We start from the raw sequence: 26,427 nt of genomic DNA, 5'->3' as shown, positions 1-26,427 counted from the left end.
TGTTTGGCTCACACACATTCTCCATTCACACTTCTGCTGACACTTTTGCTTGTAGTCTGCTTGCACCTATGCGCACGCACACATCACAAAATAATATTTAAAAATAATATTTAAAATAGAAAATAATATTATTATTCATATATATACATACGTACATATATAAATAATAATAACAATAAATAAATAATAAAAAAATAATAATTATAAATAAAAAAATATATATGTAATAAAAAAAAAATAATAATAATAATAATAATAAATAATAATAATAATAATAAATGAAATAATAGGGGTAGTTTTTTGAGGGTACTTTATCAGGGTAGTCGCGTATGGGCCCCGCGGAGTTTGTAGGTGCTCGAGGGGGGAACGCGAGCAAGCGGCACAGAGGGAAAGGGGGCAGGTAAAAAAACGACTCCCAAAACCGGTTTTCTCATGCATCGTATACCATTTAACCTTACGCCACCCGCTATCTCTCCTTATACTCTACTCACATGTATCGAACTATATTTTATGTCACAAGGGCAGTGGGAATAATGTGTGAATTTCCAGAACGTAGTAGAGCGTTTTCGGAAATTTACACGTTATTACCACTGCCCTTAATAATAAATTATTATCACATTGATAATTTTTTGAGAAAGCATAAATTATTTTTTTTAGAATTAGTGTACAAATATAACATAGAAAGTAAACTTCAAAGTTGTTGACAGAAAAGCTTTTATTTTGAATTTTCCGTTTTTGTATCCAAAGATACAAAAAAAATGTCATATAACAGGATGATATTTTCAGTAAACAATTTACGCTATAAATCCTTTCTTTTTGATAAGCATCTCCAATATGAATCCGACAACTCAATCAACAATATTAAATCAATAATAATCTTTAAGAACAGAATAATAATTTTAGGGACAATGCGTTATATAAGGTTATGGATGGTTGTCATTTTATTACGATCACTTGTCACTCGTGTCATTCGTGTCGAGTCAAAAAGGCTATTCATATGTACAATAGGGATCTGACCTATGAGCAGGCTTTGGTAAATAATTTTAACAAAATAATTTAAAATTAAATAAAATCAACACAAATTGTAAATATAAACATTTGTTTTTTATTTATTATTTTTTTATTTTATAAATATTTTTTGAACAAACTTCGTTTTTTTTAAACTTTAAATTATAATCTAGTTAGTTTTTTTTTAACGCCAATATAAATATAAATATAAATATAAATATTGAAACTTAAATCAAAGTTTTAAATCCAATTTTTTATTTATTATATTTTTAGTTAAATGTCAAAAAATTTTCTCTCTAAAATTTAATAGAAAAAACAAACATTTTTTTATGTAAATATAAATAGAAAAGAAGGAAAAAAAATGTCTTATGAACAATTATTGCTAATTATTCAAACGACGTAATTCGCTAAAAACTGTTCTTGCTTTTGGGTGAATTGGTTTGGACTCTATTTTATAAATATAATGTTGTATAACTTCATAGTGGACAATGCTCCGATAAGGAAAATCCAGATCTCATGTAAAGAATGATTTGAATAGTATATCAAAAGCTGATAAAACATTGTTAATTTTCCATATTACATTGTAAATACAGCATAAGATTTCTTCAAAACTTCCAACAATTACAATAATCAGTTGTAATTTTTTTTTCTCCATTAACAATTCCGTTTGCTTTTTAGAAAGAGCTGCTTGAACCGCATCATCACCAGGCTAAAATAATAATAAAGTTTTTCTTTTAATTCTAGTGCTGCATTATTATCATAAAAATAATATAATATATTGACTTCAATAATAAAATTACCTCCGCGAAAATTAAAATGCTGTCAACCACATCAATAACACTCATTTTATCTGAAGGAGATCCCCTCCCAATAGATTGGCAAGAAAGCAATGTTTTATTTGTGTCGCAGCTTTTCATTTTCATCTGTATCAACAGATCCATTTTCTTTGTTCTCTAATTCCTGTTATCCATCTAAGTGCTTCTTAATTTTTCTTTCCATTTTCGAGTGTTTCAAATAAGACTCGAAGCAAATCATCCATCTTTTCTGATGTCAGCTCATCAGATATTCAGGCCATCAGGATACCAGTCAGTAAAATCACTTGTAACTAATTCATGACCATTTGGTGTCTTCAAACTTGACCATTTACATATTAAGTTCCAAAACGAAATAGTTCCAATACGCATAAAGTTCCAAAATTTTATTAATATATTGAGTACATTAAAAATGTAAAGTATATTTCATTTATATTCTTGTAAATCTTCTATGGATAATGGATTTGCAGGTAATTCTTTCAATCGTTCACGTTGAATTTGTTTTTGTATATTTTCCCTATCAGGTAATTCTGCCATGACCGCACTAGGTACGTCTTGCAATAATCGCATAATTTGGATAGGTGGTGCCTCTGGATGCTCTGCAGCACGCCTTTTTATACCTTATAATTGATCTATTTATTCATTTATCTATTCATTCATTCATTTATCTATTTACCTGTCAAAATTTTAACAGCATCGACTTTTCCTGTTGCATGTAGGAATCATGAGGTGAAACTGCCGGACCTCCTTTTCGAGCAACTGTGTTTGCTCCGTGACAGGACCAGTGGTCACTGAGCAGGTAGAGTTGCGCGCACGAGATTGAGACGAGACGAGACTTTGCTGAGTCTCGTCTCGACTCAATTGGCTGAAATTTCAGTCTCGTCTCGGTCTCGTCTCGTCTGAAAATTTCTCGGTCTGGTCTCGCGACACTGAGACGAGACCGAGACGATAACGAGACTAGTCACGAAATTTTTTTTTTTCAATTTACTTGGTATTATCAATCTACTTATGGAAAAAAAAAATAAAAATACACAAGAAAATTTATTATCAATAATTTTTTTATTATAACACATGCTTTTTTTTTTTTTTATATTAACTCATTGGTATTCTAGTTTTTTTTTTCCTAATCTATAGTATAGTACACAGCAATACTTAGTATTGCAATATATTTTTTCATTATAAACTATCAATACTTCAATCCAGGATTTAACTTATAACGCATCAATTAGTTTTTCTAGATCACAAGATGCCCAAGAGTGTAAACAAAGTAATGCTGTGATTGATTTATCACTCAAACGGCCTCGAAGATGAGTAATAACCAGAGCAGCAAGAGAAAACAGGCGTTATATAGAGAGGGCAGCATTTTTTTTTGTTGTCAGTAAAAAAAAAATAGAGGGCAGCACCATTTTTGTGGAAGACTAAAAATGACGAGACTCTCGCCGAGATTCTCGGGCTATAAGAGTCTCGTCTCGGTCTCGTCTCGTTCGGTGAAATCACAGTCTCGCCTCGGTCTCGTCTCGGGCCAACGAGACGAGACGGAACGTTCCAGACTAGTCATCGTATAACGCAACTCTACGAGAGCAGGACATGAAACTTTTCTTTACACCTCAATACACAACCCATAACCACCGTGCTTAGTAATATAAATAGCCATCAGCATGTAAATATATTGTTTTACCCGAACGAATAATTTCAGCCATTCGATTTTTAAAAACTTTAGACCTTTTTTTTACAGAGAATTTTTTTTATGACATTTATTTATTATTTTTTATTAATAAAACATGTTTGTTGTTTGTAATAAATTAAAAACAAAAAACATCGACTTAAAAAAACACTTTAAGGAACATTTGTCTTTTGGAAAAAAACTTATGGAACATTTGTCTTTTGGAAAAAAAACTTTTAGAACATTTGTCTTTTGGAAAAAAAAACATTTGGAACTTTTAGATTTGGGACAAAAAAATTGGAACTTTTGGTTACCTACCCCAATTTTTACAGCTGGTATATTGTTATCATTATTATTTCTTTTTTGTGGTTCCCTGACAAAGATCTTTTGGCACATTTTATTAGTTTTCTTCCATGCAGCCTTTACATCGTCCATATGGATCAACATTAGCATCTGAAAAGCTTTACTTGCTACCACATCTGGATCAACTAGAATAAATATGTTTGTCATTATTGAATATAAATTAATATCAACAAATAGTCGTAATAATACATACAAATACTGTATCACACGTATGTCCAAATATACCACGATAATTTCACAAGGGTTGTAAGGCCTTGAGTTTGATACAAGGCTATCAAAGGATGTGGAGGATAGTTGTAAATTGAAATAATAGAATAAACTTTAAAAAATCCAAACACTGTGGCTTAAATTCTATTAATATATTCACTATTATTTCACTAAAATTATAATTAATTGTATTGTATATTGTATATTGAGTTGACTCTAAAAGTGTTATCATGGACAGACACTATACTATTTTATATTGTAAGTATAAAGAAATCCGTTGTGCGTCAATATTAATTAGAGATGTTACGTAAACGAGTGTTGAAGAGCAACTGATTTCTCAGTTTGTTGAAAATTGTTAAGTCAAAAATGGGTGTGTACTTAGTTAAAAATTAGTTTTAATTGGTCAAAAATTAGTTCAAAGAGGGTAAAAACTAGGTGTAGGTGGTGGGATTTTTTAGACATAAAATTGGGCCTTGTGTGGTCCAAAGTGACATAATGTAAACAAAAAATATAGATTTTACGACCGGAAAGTCCAAGACGTTTTCATGAATTTAGTTTATTTTAAAAAGTTATAAATTTACTTTTTTATTGTCGATTTTACGATCATTCTGTGTATCGAAAATACGTTAGTGCAGTTGTTTGACAGATGTGAGATTTTCTCCAATTCTTGACAAATAATGTTTTAAAAAATATGTTATAATAGTACCAAAGAGAAACTTGAGTTTATGGTTTTATTTGTTACGTGATTTTTACTCAAAAAATCTATGCATGAGTTAACCATGTGTGGGAATATTCGAGTTTGTAAAAAAGCTATTTGTTCCGTCGGAAAGAGAGGTAAGCGAGAAGAGAGAGAGAAAGAAAAAGATAAATTTTATTTGAGAAAAAATAAGTTTGAAAATGTAAAATAAAATAAAAAGTAAAACATACAACACATTGAGCCAGCGGGTTTAATCCTCTGACGGCACGAGTCGATGCCGACTAAGCCCTCAAACGGACAACGTTTGCCATTAGAAAAATGTTGCAGTTTGAGGACAAGAGGATTAGGCCGCTGACCTCGAAGACCACCCAGTACTTCGAGGAACTAAAGAAATTATATGTAAAAACATTTTGGAAGTTTTGTCGGGTCCAAGCGAGGCTTGGTTATACAAGCGTCGTTTGGCCTTCTAGAATTTTCCAGATTTTTCATTACTAAGGCCCAGAAACTGGTTAGCGTCCTGGACCTTTTTTCTAGCATCAGTTGCATTCGCAATCCCGTAGCTTACCGAACTCTCTTGTCACTTGCTCTTTAAAAAATCTCATAGAAACCACGAAAAAGCGTCAAATACACATGAAATGCTCATAGAATAATAATAATATCTATGAGCATGTAATATTGAAATTCCCTTTCATACAGTTTTCTATGTGAATTTAACTAGTACAAAAAATCAATTTAAATAAATTCACAAGTTAATAAATAAATTTAAACTACTTTGATAAACAAATTAAATAATAATATAAATTTAAATAATAATTTAAAATAATGAAAATTAAAATTAAACGATAAAAAATATAAAAATTATTATTGTGTTAATTATTTAAATTACATATCCTATATTTCATGACCAGATATGAATCCCTTAACGGGCAATATATCCAACACTATTAAAAGTACATAAATTAAATCGTTGTTTAAAGTATTTTAGAAAAAATATAAAATCAAATTGGTAGTCACATGTTATTCTAAAGTTTGTCGTTTCACGAAGTAGTCATAAAAAACAGAGTAATGTTTAAAATTTATCTACTTATTGTATTTTGTTTAAAAAATAAAAAGAATTAAAGTCTGGTCAGTTTGGGACCGACAGACATGTGGTTCGACCCGGAACAAACACATATGAACACATAAGGCAATACAGAATTTAAATGCTACTCTTATTATATTTTAATTGATGATAATAATCTCAAGAATAATTCAATAATGCTCAACAATTTTTCCTATCGAGAATTTTTCATTTCTTTTCATTTTTATTCAATTTAAATTTCTTGTTTTTTTGAATAATAATTATGATATTATCATGTTATTATATCAATTTCATTGTTAATTATTAGTATTGGTTATTGTTGTTTAAAAAAGATTATTATTTTCAAGATAAAGAAAAATTTTTATTTTGATTAAATTATTTTTATTTAATTTATTACACACACTTAGTTCTTTCTTCTTCAGCTTCAAGATCAGTTGATTTTGATGTTTTTAAGTTGACGCTTTTATTTTACAATAATGGTATAAAATTCCATGATCTTTTTGATCAATTTTATCAAAATAAGTATTAACAAGTTCATTGTCAAAAAACATGGTAATTTTTCAACAATTGTTTCTATTTCTGTTGTCTCTATACTGTAAATATATTTTATTTTTTAAATTAATTTATAAAACGATTCAAAAATTAATATTAATTTTATTTTAGAAACTTAAAAATAAAAAAATTAAGATACTCGGGCTTTACAGCCATTACTGCATCTTAATCAAACGATTAACGACTCACGATTTTCAAGTAGATCAGAAAGTTCATTTTTGAATCTGATGCATCATATACAACTCAAATTGCTTGGCATTCAGCAGATAACTCTAGTGTCTCTACTATTAAGAGCAACAATATTATTAACTTCTTCTATTTCAGAATAACGTCGGGGACCATTTGGTACATTTTAGCCATTTTCATTATCTTGATTGACGTCTTCCTATAGAATTTAACGCATTTTATATAAATTTATAAAAAAAAAAAACAGAATAAGGAAAAGTCACAATTTTAAACATAAAAAAAAAAAATTAAATAATAATGGAAGTAACTCTTGTTAACTTTTTGATGACATTTTATTTTATGTTATTGATAAAATGACAATCATCACAACTTGAATAATTATTGTTAAACACAAAAAAAGTATTCTGTATGAATAAATTAAATATGTATATGTTGTTACTCTTGAAAAAAAGTAGAACAATGTTGGCAGTTACTGCGTGATTTACATTGTAAAAAAATCCGATTTGATACCATTTAAGAATTATTACACTTTTAATAATTATTCAAAAAAAAAGATTTTTTTTCCAATGTATTAAATCGAAAATTAAAAAACTGAAGCGAGACCATACCGGGTCTTTTGATTTTCTTGTTTTTATACTTGCAAACAAAAAAAGAATGAAAAACTACGATAACAATAGTAACAATTACTGTGTAATTTATCTTTAAAAATATTTAATTTCATGTCATTTATTGTATTTACCATTTTTTAATGAAAAATTAAGAACAAAAATTATGAAAACACAATAAACATGCCCGGTGAAAAAGAATAAAAATATTAATGCTACATACACAAAAAACAAGTTTTGACTTGTTGACAGTGTTGAATACACATCTAACAAAGCGTTGCATCCAAACAGGACAGGACAGTGTATTTAAGTGTGTGTATGTATGTGTGTGGATTGACGCGAATCAAACTTGGCACGTAAATAACATACAACCGTGTAACTCTAACCTCAACATTAAGAACAGTTGAGTATTCCCTAGCGGATGCGTCGACACCTATTCGATCGGGATTTGACTCTCCAATGGAGCATTCAGTCGACAGCGATTTGACAGCCATTCAACAGCATATATAAAACGTATTTCACGAGCACCGGATACTCAAAATGAGTTGGAAGAATATGAAATAAATAGAGATTATAATGACAATATGTATTTAATATTGAATAAGAGATTAAATTATACACGGTAGAGAGGTTAGATTGACATGATTCACATATCTACTGGAGTCGGAAAGCTGTCGAGCCTCAGACCATTCATCGGTAATTGACTCAGTCATTATTACCGAGATATTTTGTCACTAAATCGACAGGCTTTCGACACCGAATTGAGAGGTGTCTAATTTATTCATTTTTTATTCTTTTTAATTGTTTAAACATTATGAAGGACTGTATTAATGATAAATATGCATTTTTTTAATGAAAAAATTAATAGAATATATAAAAAAACTTGTAAAAATTCAAACAAGAGAATTTTTATTTGTTTATAATTTTTAAATTAATTGTTAATAACATTTTTTATTAGTATTATTAAAAAAATGCAAATTTATCATTGATAAAGTACATTATGATGTTTAAACAATTAAAAACAATAAAAAATGAATAAATTGAAAATGAATAATACTGACAATAATATTCAAATATAAATATTATTAGTCGATAATAATTATTAGTATTTATATTTAGAATATTATTATTATAAATTTTATTATTAATATCGTCACATTAATGGAAAAAGGGCGTAAGTGTCATTTTTAGGAACTTTTTTTTTTTCTCAAAAAAAAGGGCGTAAGTGCAAATTTATAAATTTTCGGGCTTTGCATTTAATTTTAAGGCTTAAAAAAAAGAAAGAAGGGCGTAACAACCTTTGATAAAGGATAAAGGGCGTATGTTCAAGGACTTACGCCTTTTTTTCCATTATCAAAAACATTTTTATTAAAAGATAAAGATTTGTAATTATTTTTATGTTTTTCTTATTAATAATAAATTATTCAGTATTATCAGTAAACAATCAATAATTTAAAAAATCCTGCCACTAAATGAATTTCAAATAAAATTTGAAATACGCCCTTCATCTTTTATCAAAAATTATTTTGATAACGGAAAAAACGCGTAAATCCTTGGTCATACGCCTTTTATCTTTTACCAAAAGTTGTGACGCCCTTTTTCCTTTAAAATTGACGTTTTTGGCACTTACGCACTCCATCCTTTAATGCGACGATATATATAATGGTATCAAACCATTGATATTATTACTAATATTATATTGATATTATTGTTAATCATAATATTATTGGAATTATTATTTATAATAATGTTATTCATATATAACCATAGTATAAATAAAATAACAATAATTTCAAAAATATCATCGATAAAAATAATATCGATATAATATTAGAAATAATAACAATGGTATCAACCATATTAATAATAATAACAATAATATTATCGATTTATAATAATATCAGTGATATTAATAATATTAATAATAGTATTGACAATAACATTCATATATAAATATTGATAATTATAAGTATTTATATTTAAAATATTATTATTATAGATATTATTATAAATATCAATACTATGTGAATAATTGATAATATTATGAAATTATTGTTGTTATAATTATCTCATTTATACATATTTATAGTATAAAATAATAATAATGTAATAATTTTATAAATATTAATATTAGTACGATCTAATATTGATAATATTATCAATATTAATATTTTGAATATGATCAATATAAGTTATACTGTTAATAACATTTAAATTAAAAAGTCGCACACATTATACACACATAGCAGCTGACGCTCCGAGATGTACGCTATATGTAGTACATGCTGTATGCAGCTCATACTCTCTCTGTATTTCTCCCTCTTTATCCGCTTGTGACCGAGCGTGTGACTAGCGTGTGACCAAGCATAGAGACTATAACAGAGTGTGACGCTAGCAGGGCCTCAATTTTGTGCTACCCTCCGTAAAAAAGAAGTTTCACTTCAAAAAAATATACAGCCGGGTACCAGCCCATATGGCCATAATGAACTTTGGTTTCTTTTTATGACTCAGCAGGACATCTCGCAGCATTATTTTTTGATGTAAGAATGAGTTGCGCATGTGTATGTTATAATTAGGTGTATTAATCAGTATTATAAACTGCCTAAGTTAAGTGATGATTTATTGATATTATATATCAGATGAGAGTTGTATCACAATATACAGAAAAAATTTAGAATTGAACTTTATTGAATTCGTTATTGTGAATTCATAAACTTGGTGCAAGGAGTATCTACACGAACACGAATATTATTCTATCTTACTGGATTAAATTCAGAGTAAGTGCTTAGTTATTCATAATAAAAAAATAATGAAATAATTGTTTCTTCTAATCATGTTGTTTATTTGTTCATAATCTAATTGTTCACTTATGATTAGATTTTTTCAGGTGCTCGAAGAGGTTATTATTAACAAAAACTTGGAAGGATTGAATTTATTTAACAAAATATTATCAGTACAATTAAACTGTCATTATCATCGTGAATTCATAACCTAGGTGAAAGGAGCATCTACACAAAGAAGTTTTGTTTTACTGGATTTAATCCAGAGTAAGTTCTTTATTATTTTTATATTCATAATAATGAATAAATAAATAAATAAATAGATCGGAGTTATCCAATTATAATGATTGATTTGTAATTAGATTTTTATGATTTTTTCAGGTACTCGAGGAGATTCTTTTGTTTTGCAAAATTTTTGAAGGACGAAATTAATTTACAATACGATATATAAAATATCTTCATCAAAATTCTATTATTATATTTAATTTTTTGAAAATTCAATTATTAGTTAGAATGAATAATAATAAATTACATTTTGATTATTAATTTCCATTAATTGATTTATTTCAGCTTTTCGACTATTTGAGCTATTCAAGTGCATTTTACATATTCCAACTGCTTAATCACTGAAATTCATTATTACATATGCTCAAAAAATTCTAATCTTCTTCTAATTACAATTGCAATACATTACTTAGATACATTATTACTTTTGCTGAGAAGATACTGCTTTTCTTTAGAATACAAGAATAATCTTACATTTTTAATATTGAATTCATCCGTAAACAAATCTTTATCATCATCATCATCATATTGAAAAAACAGTGAGGAAATTGATTTCATAACAAAATAATAAAACGTTTTTATTTCTTAAATCAGATATTTCAGCATTACAATTATTTTCCTTTTTAAATAATAACTATAAACAATTGAATAATTTTATCTTTATTATCCGTGCCCGTCATGCTAAACGGACTCTTGAAGAAGAACAAGAATTTCAGCGAGTTAAACGGTTGAAAAATGCCGAACGGCAACAGAATCATTAACAAAGAATTGCCTTACGCAGACAAAATTATCACGACAATACTCCGATTTTAGGTATTCAAGAAAATTATATTAGAGAAATGAATAATATATGTAAGGACTGTTCAGCAAAACACTTCAAAGATGAAGAAGTATCTAATAAAAAATTGTCGTAGAACAACTGCTGTAGCCATGGTAAAGTTAGTCTTGACAAGATGCGTGATTCCCCAGAATTAATTAAAAGTTTATTTGATCGATCACATCCACATTCTGCTATTTTTCCCGAACGAATACGATACTATAATAATGCATTTGCATTTGCATCTTTGATTGCTAATTTAGTTCAGTTTCCGACTACGAATCGACCAGGCCCATATTGTTTTAAGATACAAGGTCAAATTTATTACCAGATTAATACATCCTTCTACCCCACCACGAACGAAAATCCATCTTTCGGCCAGCTTTTCATTGTCGATCAAAATGAATCCACTGATATTCGATTACAAATAAATGGAGGTTTAAATTTAAATAGAGAAATAATTCATGCTATAGGCCAAACTCTTCGTCAAGTTAACGAATTCGCTAAGGCTTATCAAATGATGCTTGATGAACTCCAGTCATCTATGCTTGATAACAGTGCGCAATCAGAACCCGAAATGCAATTATTATTTTCTCTGAGACCTGGCATAGACGCAAGCCGATATAACGCACAGAGGGTCAATGAAGTTGCTGCAATTTTCACAACAACTGCAGATTGTGATATACCAGAATCATATGTACCAATACGTTCTAAAAGTACCAAAGAATTAAAATCTATCAGTAGCATGGACCCTAATGTTGAACCCTTGATATATCCTCTATTTTTAATGTATACATATGGAGAAATCCCATCATATTTTGTATTTCAGAAAAACACTCCAAATCGTTCAGCAATGTGGAAGAAGCGTTTACGACATTCTAAAGTCATTAGCAGAATGTATTCTATCAGTCCACGACAAATTGAACTTTTTCACCTTCGACTGTTATTGCCCACAATAAAAGGAGCAACAAGCTTTGAAGATTTGAGAACAGTTAATAATGTAGTTCATGATACTTACCATGGTGCCTGTGTAGCATTAGGCCTTATTGAAGACGATTCAGAGTGGGACCATGCAATGACTGAGGGAGAAATATGGATGATGCCCAGACAGTTACGACATTTATTTGTTCGTATAATGATATACTGTCAACCGAACAACCCAAATGAGCTGTGGGAAAATTTTAAAGATGCTTTGTCAGAAGATTTTAAACGTAAAGGGCACAGTGAAACTCAATCTTATGCATGAGCATACCATGAAATTATTACTCTCCTGGGTCAAGAAAATTCCAGTGTTAGTCAATTCCCATCAATGCCATCGTTGGCTCAGTTTGAAAAAATTGATGACATTAATGACGAAGGAATATCTCTTCAAAATCATAAATAAATTGGTCTCGCACAATATGCGAAATTGAATGGAAAACAAAAGCAGATCGTCGATGAAATTTTAAATGCTGCTATGTCGAAACAGCCTACAAAGACATGTTTTTACACAGACGGACCAGGTGGTTCTGGAAAAACATTTGTTTACAACACAATTTACCAGCTATTAAAAAGTAAAGGATATAAAATTGCTACAATGGCATTTACAGGAATAGCGCCTATATTAATTCCGCAAGAAAGAACGATGCACAAAGTTTTCGGTATGCCAGTTCCAATGTTGGCTGATTCAACGTCAAATTTCAGAGCTCAATCTAAAGAAGCACGAGAATTGCTAGATTACAATATATTAATATGTGACGAAGCTCCAATGGCGCCAAGATATTGTATAGAATTGGCAGACAGAACTTATCGGGATTTGACAAAAAATGAATTACCTTTCGGTGGAAAAATTATGTTTATGGGTGGTAATTTTCGACAATTGCTACCTGTGAAAGTAAATGGTTCACGAAGTGAAACGGTTAACTTATCTATCAAGTTCAGTCATTTATGGAAACATTTCATAGTTATGTTACTTCGTAATTTAAGTCCTAGTGAAGGATTATGCAATGGAACTAGATTACAGATAATAGATTTGTCGAATAACCTTTCAAAATGTCGAATTTTAACAGGTGACATGGCAAACATCGTGTTTATCCATCGTGTTACTTTGTATTGTGAAAATGTTTATCCATTTATTTTCAAACGTAGGCAATTTCCTATAAAAATAGCATTTGCAATGACAATCAATAAAAGTCAAGGACAAACTTTTGAAAAAGTAGGACTCGACCTCCGAAAAGATGTATTTCATCATGGACAATTATATGTAGCATTTTCACGGGTCAGATCTTGGCAATCGCTAAAAATATTTTCAGGAGACCAACGTCAAAACAATGATATAAAAAATTATGTTTTTACAGAATTATTCAAAAATAAAAAAATTGATATTAACTTATCAAAAATATTTTATATAAGTAAAAAGTCAACATACATTTCTTATTGTTAAATTAAAAAAGATAATGCATGTTTATTGTTTATTTTTCTCTTTGAAAAAATTTTTTATTGTGCGCATGACTCTGAGATATGCACAGTTTCGCATATTTATTTATAATCCTCAGAAATAAAATATAATATAAGAGTACGCGCGCAGAGCGCTCGTCATCGGTCTAGTTCTAGTAAAAGTTGGATTATTCATTTTCTCAATAAATGCGTGTTACTGGAGTCTAAAATACGACGGTAGTATTACATATATGGTATTACTGAGTGTGTTCCATGACATATTTTTCCAAACAAACTTGAGATGGCGGCTAAAAAACGGAACAATAAAATGAGGTAAAAATCACGATAATATCACTAGAGCAAAAGAGCTGGCAGCGCATTTTGAATTTGATAAATATAACAGAGGTTTTGGAACGTATCATAGTTGTCTGTCATTGTAATTTGTTATTGTTATTATTGTTCAAGTAAATTAATATTGTCGCATGTTTAAAATATGATAGATTAATAAGGAGACCACAACGCAAAAGTTCTACCACAAAAAAATGTCAAAATTTTCTTCAACTCTGCCATCTTGGAGTTACGGGAAAGTAAGCTACAGAACGCACCCACTATCCTCTGTAATCTTTTGAACGATCAGACAAAAACTGACAAAATTTAATAAATTTTAACAAAAACTGTCAAAATTTGTTGAACCTTAATAGAAACTACCAATACCAAAGTTTAACAAATTTCAACAAAAACTGTAAAAATTTAATAAATTTTAACATAAACTGACAAAATTTAACAATTTTTTTACTATGCAACAATTGATAATAGACAAATGTTCCAAATGACGGACAAATTTTAACAAAATTTGACAAATAAAAATATTAAATTCTAACAAATTTTGTTGAAATTCGTTAATTTATTCTCACCACACGTAGAGAAATATCCAACAAAAATTGTTAAAAAAATACTTAAAAATTGTTGAACAGAACCACAAAAAAGTACCAAAATGTAAGTCCAATAAAATATGATGTGGGCATTATCAAAATTTGTTTTACCGACCCACAATTTTTGTGGTTCCCGGGGCACAAAAATTACGGTTCTGTACAACAAAATCTATTGGGCACGTATTAAAATCTATATAACTTCTAATAAAAATTCTGGTGAAACAAACAAAATTTGTTCTTCTTCAAATAAAAATTGTTACCAGTACCAATAAAATTTATTTAATTTCAAATAAAAATTCTTGTGAATTAAACATAATTTCTTGATTTTTTAATAAAATTTATTGTACAGTAACAATTAAATTTATTCAACTTTCAATGAAAATTCTTACGGAATAAACGAAATTTGTTTTCTACCTAAATAAAAATTAATGAAATCTTTTATTAAAAAAAAAAAATAATAATAATAATTCATAATTAATTAATAATTAATTAACAATTAATACAATTATTTATGTGGCAAATCTTTTTTTTTATTATTTTTATAAATGTAGTTTTACATTTTTAAGTTTATTCAGCATAATACATCTGTTGTTATTTTTATTTCAACATACTTATATTCTAATTACGTTTTACCACCAGTTTTGCATTATGTTATAAATCTATGCACTCTAAACAAATAATTGACAAAACTAAAAGAATAAAAAAAAAAAACGAAGTAAAAAAAAAAGAAGTTATAGTTTATAAATAAAAAAATTAAATTGACGTTTAAAAAGAAAGGTTATGTGATGAACAAATATCGAATCAACTAAAAAAAATTATGTTCTGACTGATCTAACATAAGTAATCTTAGCTGCAAATTCATGACCTGTTTTATTTTAGCACATACTAATTGTTATAATTCTTCAATAATTAAATAATCAAATAATGTCTACATATTTTTTTGTGTTTTTGTCAATCAATGACAGGTCCAAACCAATCTCTTCTAATTCAGAGTGAGGCATAAACATTACTTGTAACGGCCAACAGTAATAACTCACACAACTAACACACCCCTCCCAAACTTGTTTGTGTGTATCATCTGTTACTAGCTGACAAAAATTGTGGTTCTAGAACCACAAAATTTGTGGTGATCTAAGACAAAAATTCTTACGCGGTATACAAGTCTTGTTGGACCTCAAAAATTGTTGTACTGAACAACAAAATTTATAATGCACAAAACAAAAAATATTAAAGTGAAAATAAAAATTATTAAATTAGAAAATAAAATTAGTAATAAAGCGGACTAATAATTGTGGTTCAATAAAAATTGTGGTTCTGTTTAACAAAAATTATGAATCTACAAAACAAATAATATTCAACACTTAACAAGTTTTATAAGAAAAACAAATAAAAAAAACGAAGCTTGCATCTTGGTACTAAATTGTTGTACCAGAACTACAATTTTTGTTGAACATTTCTCTCCGTGCAGGGACTCGGTAAAGGATTATATTTGACGTCACATGAAACCGGAACGGCATTATGTTTGAATCCAAAAAACTTTTAGAGTTGCTCCGAAACAGATATTCGACTAACATCGACAACAATTGAAACAATTATAATTAAATTACATATGAAAGCAATATAACGGGAATTGAATTCCATAGTAGAGGTATAAAAACAAGATTCGGGTATAAATCAGTAGATCATCGATGAATCAAATAAGTCAGAATCGAGCAATCAAGAGGTTGACACTGAAGATTAACAATTACCTAGAAAGTTTTGACTTAAGGGAAAAAAATTATTTGGGACTTTGAATTTCAATTGGATAAATATTTCTTGTCCTTATCGTTCAACACGTCAAAATATCGAAATCAAAAACTAAGATCTGTTTATTCTACCATCAAAAAGTTAAATCGATAATTAGCTAGAGAAGAAGGTGTACTGATGAAAAAAATGTGTTCAATTGTAGTTATTGTAATATTCATGTTTTTTTCCTAACCCTAAGGAAGAAAGATTGTTGAAACGTGCAAATTCATCTCTTAAATTTTTTGTATTTTAATGTACAGTGTAGAACGAATCTCCAGTTTGCATTGTGAGTGCATTACGAGAAAAAGTCATGCTTCTTAAGTTCACAGCATCTTTTAGATCTTGTGGCTTTGCAATATTACATATACGCTCAAAACACATATCATAATCATTCTCTCCAGTCAAATGATATCCAGAACTTGGAGGTCCTTGAATCACTGGCATCTTATTTCCGTACCCCTTTAGATAACGCCCAAAAAAATGAACAATTATTTTGACACTAGAAAAATTATTTTGAATTCAACTTTATATACAAATTTTGTATGTAGTGAATTCAGCATGTAAACTTTCGATGTTGTCTATAATTTAATGGAATATAAAACTATTGTCAGGTGACCCTGACAGCAAGTAACCACATTAGTGCGAGAGAGCGAGTGATATACAACGTCCTACCTATGTAGCGTAGCGACATTATAAATCACACTCGGAGGCATGGCTAAACAACTAATCAGCAACATCAACTGCTTCCACTCTAGAGAGCTGTCAACGTCACATTTAAGTCGGCTAACTCCACCAAGGACTCAGGCAGCTTCACCAGTGACATCAACTAGCTCCATTATAAGAACATGTCGACGTTACCAAGAGGCCAGCCAACTCGACCAAGGAGTCAGCTAGCTTTATCGGCAGCCAACCACGGACTGCCTATCAGCCCGGTGCCATCAGCCAGCTTCGAGAGCCGGATAACGACTGGCAGTGAGATGCCAGCGATCACCGATCCTATGGATCCTCTTTCCCCTTTTCCGTTTATCCCACTCAATACGATCATTTGTGCACACACCTGATGCGACTCTTCGTGGGAGTGTCGAAGTCAGGGATAAGAATCTGACGCAGCCAGGGTAGGCATCCTGACTATCCGCTCATGGAGGATGTCTACCAAGTCAACACTGATATTCAGGCCAAAATACATGTCACTACCGAGGCTACTTACAAACTGGTGGTATTAATTAGCGTCGTGGTCAATACTTACTCCTTAGACCAGACCTCTAATTATTTTCGGGAGCGCGAGATCTGTCAAATCTCGTTACAATATATTATATTTCTATGTATGTTTGCGTATTGTGTGCGATTCATAATTAATGAATTCCAAGCAATTTTTGACAGACTCAGTACGTATGCGATTCATGGAAACATGTACATAAAGAAATGCTATCAAAACTGCAAGCAGAATAATATTCTAATCTCTATTTTATTCAACATTCCAGGAAATGGGTATGATATTACAGGCCTTGTTATTATTATTATTATTATTATTATTATTATTATTATTATTATTATTATTATTATTATTATTAATGTTATTATTATAGCTTGGTTCCTTTAGCTACTTCATTAGTGACGTCTAAAGATGCTTCTTTAAGCGTATGTAATTTTTTCATGTACTGATCACTGCCTTGTTTTGTTTTACCAATCGAAATGTGTTCTGCACCATTCACTGATGTTTTTGATGCTGGATTAACATTTTCGTTTTCATCACTAAGTTTTCTTGTTTCGGAAAAAAGTCTTGGCTTGCCTGGGAACCATTTCGATATTTTAACAGCAAGAGGATGAAGTAAATGTTGTTCATAAATATCTTTCTTCTCATCAGCTGTTAAAAGACTCACAAAGATTCCAACCAAAACAGTCGTCAGACTACCAATCAAAGCATAGTACATATATGTTATACTATAAATATATTCAAGCATTCCTGGTCCATATTTTGATGTAATAGTTATCGGTGCTTTCAATTCTGGTACTGAAGAAATTAATACTGACGTTGGTTTCATCAAATGTGACGAAAATGTATCATTTTTGCAACCGTCTGTTGATAATGGAAGAGCATCTTCTTCATTAGTCACCGTCAAATGACCAAACGTCAACCAAAGTGACAAGACATGACTAAATAACATTCCACTAGCAGCTCCTTTCCAATTAGCACATGGTACTAACATAGCGAGAATGAAGACGCCGAGCAATGGTCCGGATGTTGCTGAAGTCATAAGCATCGATGATTCAATTACACCTGATAACATTGCAACGAGAAAACTAGCAGCAACAATTAAAAAACCATAAACCACGCCTATCAGTTTTATAAGTTGTAGTTGTTGACGATCTGTCAAATGACTTAACGCTGGTATTTGACTCAGAAAGTCCTCAAATGTAACAGTAGCTAGTGAATTGAGGTTTGACACTGCCAAGGTCAGTGCTCCGTTGAAGAGAGTTGCCATCACTAATCCTAATACTCCGGGTATGTATGCAAGTTTATCTTCGACGTAGAATGGTACAATTTCATCGAATTTCGATATGTATCCCATTCGTAGTGGATCACAATCAGCATATGTAGCGAATATAACCATACCAACGAGCCAAGATAAAGTGAAGAATGCTGATATCACGGGCATGTTATAAATCATTGTCCTGCAAAGAAATATATGTATATTTTAGTAATTATTTGCTATTCACTGAATACAAACATAAGAGCAATCATACAGCTTCTCGTTTTTGATCATTTACTTCAAAGTTTGAAAATAACTATTTGAATCTATGTTCATTCTTTTACGAAAAATTCAAGTCAAGAAGTAGTCTCGTTTCAGAAATCTTATCAATGAAGACCGTTTTCAAGAAATTGAATTTCAAGTTACATCAAATTTTAATGAATTCTTAACCAACAAAGTAAGGGTATAATTGTTGAAAAAACTTGGCTCCAGTATGGCAGTATTTGTTAAAAACATACAGACTGTCCCATTTTAATCTGATAACGGATTTTTCTCGAAATATATGGCGTGAATAGGAAAATAATTCAAATAAAAGTTGTAAGCTTTGGTGGAGGACATGGAAAAAAAAAAAAAAAAAAAATAGAATAAATTCAAAAAGGCGGAATTTCAGGTATGAACATAGTTTTTCAAAATAGATACTATATTTTTTTTTGTATCAGAAAGTTTTTTACATCAAAAGTAACTTTTTTTATTTAAAACAGTTTCAGTAGAATCAATTTTTATTGGCCCAATTTTATCTGTTGATGGATTTCTCCGGAAAAATATGCCTCTAATCAAAAAATAATTCTTAGAAAAAAAAGTGTAATTTAGATAGAAATATACAAGAAAAAATTCGAAAAATTCAAAAATGGCGGAGTTAGAAGTATTGACTTTTCCGAAAAATTTTATTTAGGAAACGTTTTAGTCCTGATATGAACCTGATTTAGTTAAAAAAAAAACCACAACTAACCTCAAAAAAAACTCCGCCGTTTTGATTTTTTTGAGAATTTTTTTTTTTTTTTCGTGTCTGTCTTTCTGAAACCTTTTAACTTTTCTGATAATCATTTTCGAATTATAGTCATATTTTTCAAGAAAAATCGATCAACAGATAAAATCAGGCCAAAAAAGATATTGATTTTATCGAAAAATTTTTCAAATAAAAAGTGTTAGTTTTGATATAAAATAACCCCTTTACTGAGTAAGATCGCTACTGAATGGCCTTCCGAGGCCATTGCTCTCGTTACGTAAAATTTCCCGACCCGTTGGTTGCCCTCAAACAACAGCTGGCTCCCACCTAGCGGTAAGAGAGGAGGATAGTGAAAAATCCTCATTGATCCCATAATAACTGACTTTTCGGCTTCATTGGTGAATCTATATAAATAAGTTTTTCTTATCGCTGTATTCAAATCAGTATTCATCACAAATAATACAAAAGTAAATTGTCCGGGAATGAATAAATAAATAATAAAACAAAAATCTTAAAAGTGAAAATCAAAGAAAAAATAAAAAATGAAAAATTTGTTTTATCCACATCGCTAGGATCATTGCACTCCACCTTTGGTTTTTTTTTCCTAACTACTCATTCTGAAGAAGTGTCACTTCCATAATTTGAAAAAAAATGTCATCATCATATTTTTATGTCCTTTACACGGTATTTATATGGATAATGAATATACATATCTTTGTATTTTTTATTTATTATAATTATTTATTAATCATATGTCATTAGATAGTTATAATAAATCTATATATTTTTTAGTTCATTTCTCTGAATATTACTTACACTACATGATATTTGATAACTTTTAATATATAAAACTTACTGAAAATCCATAAAAGCCTTAGCTACTGCTTTTCCTTGGACATTTTTATTCATTTTATAAATAAAATACATGTAATTTTTTTTTAAAAAATACATCTGCCCGAGGAAAAGCAGTAGCTAAGGAATAACAGTTGCCGAAAAAATTACGTTTTGAGCAATATTATTACCTTAAAACATATTTGTTTGGCAACATTCATTTCTTAGCTACATCTCTTCCTTTGCTACTTCTTTTTCTTAGTATTTCAATAACTGATTTGACAAATAAAATGAATACAATTCTTTTTAATAAATTGAAATACCAAGGAATAAAATTAATCGAAATAAATGAATAAATCAACAATAAAATTCTATTGCAGTAAAAAAGAATAACTATTTATTAAATATTTAATAAATAAATATTTAATAAATAATAAATGCATAAATTAGTCCAGATTAGACAAGATTAAATTTCTAAATTAATTCTCATATTATCATTATTATATTAAATTAAATTGTTCATTTAAATTGATATGAAAGTTCTCGCAATGAAAACCCTTTGTCTCTCAATCTTACTCACAGAATTGTATCAGGGCTCCCTCTGGATCGACGTCGAATCGAGCGTTTTTCGCGTAACGTTTTAACGTCGATCCGAGCTCGATTTTCGACGTCCACTGAATGTTGACCGTCGGAAACCGACTTAGGTTTCTACCTGGGAACTTATTCTAACATTCATCTGAAATATTTTTTTATTGTACTGAGTGTAGTCAAGGAGCATCTTTCTTCGATCACATCGAGTGTAATATACAGACCGTCCAATTTTAATCTGATAATGGATTTTTCTCGAAATATATGGCTTAAATTGGAAAATGATTCAAGTAAAAGTTGTAGGATTTAGGGAGGGACATGAAAAAAAAAAAAAAAAAATCAAAAAAATTTATAATGGTGGAGTTTTAAGTAAGAACATAGTTTTTTAAAATGGATGTAAAGGGTCGCGGTCCACCATACTGAGCTACGAACGTCACTCAGACGCCATTACCGGAACGTGAAAGTTTTTGGTAATGACACGAAAGCGTAATAATGTAAGCCCACGGGCAGCCATTATTACTGGTAACATTAACTTTGGAATTGCTAACTAGCATAAGTCAATATGAGAACGAGGATATTTGTACTCTTCAAGGCTTCACCAAATATCCTCCCGGTTATTCTTTCACTCTTAGTGCACGAAGCGATTAAATGCAAGATCAATCTGTTGCCGAGCATGGTCTTACGTCAAATCACCTTGCTCACTCAACCACTCGATCATAGCAACCCTGACAGCAAAGTAACCACACTAGTGCAACAGAGAGAGTAATATACTACGCCCTACCTATGGTATATAACTCATATATGGTATATAACCTACATCGTATATAACTCACGAAAGCATGTACCATACATCGGGAGCGTGGTTAGACTCATCAGTGGCATTAACTAGTTCCATACAAGGAACATGTTGACATCAACGAGATGCTTAGACAACTCCACCAAGGAGTCAGCTAGCTTCACCAGAAGCCAACTACTGACTGTTTCCAATCACAGTAGTACAATTAGCTAGCTGCGAGCGCCGGTCGATGACTGGCAACGAAATGCCAGCATTCACTTGTTTTATGGACCTATCCATTTCCTCTGTCGTTCGATCAACTCCATGGGACCGTCTACGCACACAGCTTAGGCGGCTTTCTGGTGGGAATGTTGAAGTAGGAGATAATGATCTAACATAGTCAGGGTTGGCATATAGATTATCGGCTCATGGCCGATGTGTACTAACTACTAACTCAACACTGACATTCAAAATCGAAAATATAATTTTCCAAATGGTTCAAAACTCATACTTAAATAAAAAGTGTTATTAATAGAAGCGATTTACAAACAGTTTTAACGAAGTTTTATATAAAAAGAAATGGTTCAGCCAGAGGATAATAATTTTTAACAACAAGCTTTTAATAGTTTTCGTCGATCCTTTATAGGAAATGATACACCACCAGCTGATTTACATACTGTCATATGAGCAAAAATAAAACAACTGAGCCCCCCTCAAAATGCCTTACCCGGGATTATAATAATGAGTACTATTTTTTTATAGTTCTTAAGGATACAAGAATACGTTTTCGTTGTTTTTTGAAAATTTCGATTATTTTAATTGTTATTAATAAATGAATTTTTTGCTAGTGTTAATTGAAAAAAATGATATCTATTGATCTGCTAAAAGGAAATAAATAATTTTTATACAGAATATTGAAAATAAACCGATCTTTTTAAAAAAAATAAAATAATAAATTTGAATCAAAAATTAGCAAAAGTTATCAACAATTTTTATAAACAAATGGAAATTCTACTACTTTCTCCCTCTTTTTTTACATTTTTTCATTTTACCTTTTTTATTCTCCATTTCATTACGCAACTTTTCACGTTAAAAAAACTCATTAACATTAATATTTAAAAAAGTTATCAATATTTTTCTAGTGCGTCGCGCGACAATTGAGGGTCTGGATGCAATAACACGTTGAGCGCTCGAAGACATGAAAACGCGACGTTGTTTCGGTGAAAAAATAAAAATTGGAAAATTAAAAAAAAAAAAAATACAGTGATATATAAAACTAAAAAATAAACATTTTCATTCAAATAAATTTTTTTGTATCATAATTGGTTAATGCAATAAAAAATAAAAACAAATTTTTTTTTTTTCAAAAAAATCTTTTTTTTTAAACATTTAACTCGTGATAACTTATTTAAAAATTAATAAATTGACTTGAAAATTTGACTGTAGCTTTATTATAGGCTAGCGATGACAATAGTGATATTAAAAAACTTATTTATTTATATTGTTTAACTTTTTTTATTTATTGTATTGTGCTGATGGAAAATTTAATTTGTCTAACTTCGAATGAAAAAAAAGTCGAAGAAATTTTAAAATCGAGTAACTTGTCAGTGGCAATATTGTTGAGCAGTATATCAAGAAGTTTTATGCAAATTTTTGGGTATTTTTATTAATTATCTATTGAGTTATTAATTTAACAACAAATTGAGAGCCACCGTTGAGGCTTCACGCGCAGTACTTTTCTTACTAATTGTCGCGCGACGCACTAGAAAAATATTGATAACTTTTTTAAATATTAATGTTAATGAGTTTTTTTAACGTGAAAAGTTGCGTAATGAAATGGAGAATAAAAAAGGTAAAATGAAAAAATGTAAAAAAAGAGGGAGAAAGTAGTAGAATTTCCATTTGTTTATAAAAATTGTTAATAACTTTTGCTAATTTTTGATTTAAATTTATTATTTTATTTTTTTTAAAAAGATCGGTTTATTTTCAATATTCTGTATGAAAATTATTTATTTCCTTTTAGCAGATCAATAGATATCATTTTTTTCAATTAACACCAGCAAAAAATTCATTTATTAATAACAATTAAAATAATCGAAATTTTCAAAAAACAACGAAAACGTATTTTTGTATCCTTAAGAACTATAAAAAAATAGTACTCATTATTATAATCCCGGGTAAGGCATTTTGAGGGGGGCTCAGTTGTTTTATTTTTGCTCATATTAGATATTATAAATGGTAGTAATTTATTTAATTTATTCCATAAAATTTGCTGAAGAAATATATCCACATCTTGAATGTATGGATGATTTAGAAAATATATCTGATTTACGTACACCAGCAAATCAGTACCCACTTGCAAGAAGAAAAGAACGTAAAATGATATTCCATGCTGGACTAACGAATAGTGGTAAAACATATCATGCACTTGAACGTATCAGGAAAGCTAAAAGTGGTCGAAAGCTAAAATGTTGTGGTCGATTGAAATCACTAGCAAATGAACTATTTAGTAAAACAAATAATTTAGATACACGGTATGATTTAGTTACTGGTAAAGACAGATTATTCGCAAATGGAGAAAATTGTCCATCAGGACATGTTGCTTGTACTGTTTGAATAGTTAAAATAAATGCACCATGTGAAATTGCTGTTATTCATGAAACACAATTATTAAGAGATTAAGCAAGAGGACACGCGCATTATTAGGTACACCAGCTGATGAAATACATCTCTGTAGTAAAGCTGGTGCTATTGATTCAGTACTTGCATTATATTCAACAACTGGTGAAATTGTTGATGTGAATTATTATAAACCTTCGACTAAGCTTGAAATTCAATATGGAGCAATTGTAACATATGAAAATAATCAACCAGGTGGATGTATTGTTTATTTTAATAAAAATGATATATATCTTGTATAAAAAAAAGCTAAAAATAAATGGTATTGTAGTTGCTGTTATATATAGTGGTTTACCACCAAATACAAGGCCAAGCAGTTAAATTTAATAATCCAAACAATACATGTAAAATTATGGTTGCAACTGATGCAATTGGTATCGGTTTAAATCTTCATATAAGTCGGGTTACATTTTATTCAATAATTGAATCGGCAGTCAATGAAAAAGGTTATACCTATTTTCGAGTACTTCAATCATTCGTTTTCTTACAATAACACCAGTATCTAATATTCTTGCCAGTAACATTTCATTATAATTATCAATTAATTCTGGTCTGCTAATACAAAATTTGTATTATATTCATTTTGATTTTTTAGATATCAAGATGTCTGATTATCAAATGAACATCAATTTATCAATTTATAATGTTGGAAGCTTGGTTAATATAATAAAAAGAAAAGACAACCAAAAAAGAGCGCTGGTTCCCGACCAGGTAACTTGCAAAAAAAAAAATCATGAATTTTTGTATAATAAGTTAATTCTGTTCCAAGATAGATCAGGGAATTTCTATCACATTCTGAAAAAAGGTCGATGGATCCAGTACTAAAGTATAAATACAAAAAAACATCAATATATTGGAAATAAAATAAAATTAAAGATGAAATTTGCTTTTTTTTTTTAATATTGTTACTACTTAAATTGAAAATAAAAAAAAAGGCCATAGAAAAAAAATATTTTTCGAAGTCTTCCTTACATCATCTATATAATTTTGGAAAATAATTTTAGTCGTAAAAATATTAGAAAGAAGGCAAATTTTTCATTCAACTCAGCTTCATTATCAACAAAATTCATGTGTTATATATATAATATAACTTATTTTCTGAACATTATGGTGACAACAATAAGCGAAATTAAAATTAAGACTTTCACAATCCATGTTCTTATTATCAAGAGAGGCTTGTTGATGATTCCAGAATTCGACAACAGGTTGGTCCTATCAGGAGGAACAGCTGGACACTAGTTACAAGCGTCACAAAGTTTACCGGCACAATAACAAACTGATTATTGTTGTTTTAGCTTAAAAAAATATACCATACAAGTGTCTGAGAGAGTATTAAATAATACTTACTTTACGACATTGGTGCGACTACTCATACTACAATAACGTTGAACGAAATTTTGTTGGCATCCAAATATGGAAAGACTCATAAAAAGTTGTCCCACCGTGGCTGACACTGTTGTCACTCGAATTGTTGGATCCATGTTAAAGCTATGTTATATATAAAGAAAATAAATAAGTTGTTGTTATAAGTTTAGTTTATTCAGCTTATCGAGGTTAGTGATCTTATTTTCTGAATTTTCGATAGTTTGATTATTATATTGATGATTATTATATTGATAATCATCGGAAATTAAATAACTTACTTAAGAAATTCCAATCTACCTCGAGATTGAGTCACGTTCAAGACAGTACTAGGTCCTCCTACGTCAACGACACCTTCAACAGTAATCAACAAAGATATAGTGATCATCGTTACGCCTTGTATGACATCTGAAAGTATTGCCGCTTGAAGTCCTCCCTATTATGGGATTTATATAAATACAATCATGAATTACAATAATAAACACCCGCAAAATAATAAATGTTACAGAAGAAACAGTGCATATGTC

General features: G+C 29.7%; 1 protein-coding gene across 11 annotated transcripts in view; it reads right to left on the bottom strand.

The window, feature by feature from the left end:
* Nucleotides 1-15,296: 15,296 nt before the first annotated feature.
* Nucleotides 15,297-26,427, bottom strand: part of LOC122851930 (sodium-coupled monocarboxylate transporter 2) — a 61,629-nt gene continuing 50,498 nt past the window's right edge. For all 11 annotated transcript variants that reach the window (XM_044151443.1, XM_044151453.1, XM_044151444.1 and 8 more), the window contains 3 exons: nucleotides 26,182-26,336; nucleotides 25,886-26,026; nucleotides 15,297-18,861 (listed from right to left, as the gene is read on the bottom strand). In XM_044151443.1, coding sequence (XP_044007378.1) covers nucleotides 17,769-18,861; nucleotides 25,886-26,026; nucleotides 26,182-26,336 — 1,389 coding nt within the window. In that variant the 3' untranslated portion in view covers nucleotides 15,297-17,768. The remainder of the gene's footprint in view (nucleotides 18,862-25,885; nucleotides 26,027-26,181; nucleotides 26,337-26,427) is intronic.

The sequence above is a fragment of the Aphidius gifuensis genome, linkage group LG3 (assembly GCF_014905175.1).
Source record: "Aphidius gifuensis isolate YNYX2018 linkage group LG3, ASM1490517v1, whole genome shotgun sequence".
In the NCBI taxonomy this organism is placed as follows: Eukaryota; Metazoa; Arthropoda; class Insecta; order Hymenoptera; family Braconidae; genus Aphidius; species Aphidius gifuensis.
The sequence above is the reverse complement of the archived record's forward strand: the minus strand, read 5'-3'. Positions and strand labels throughout refer to the sequence as shown.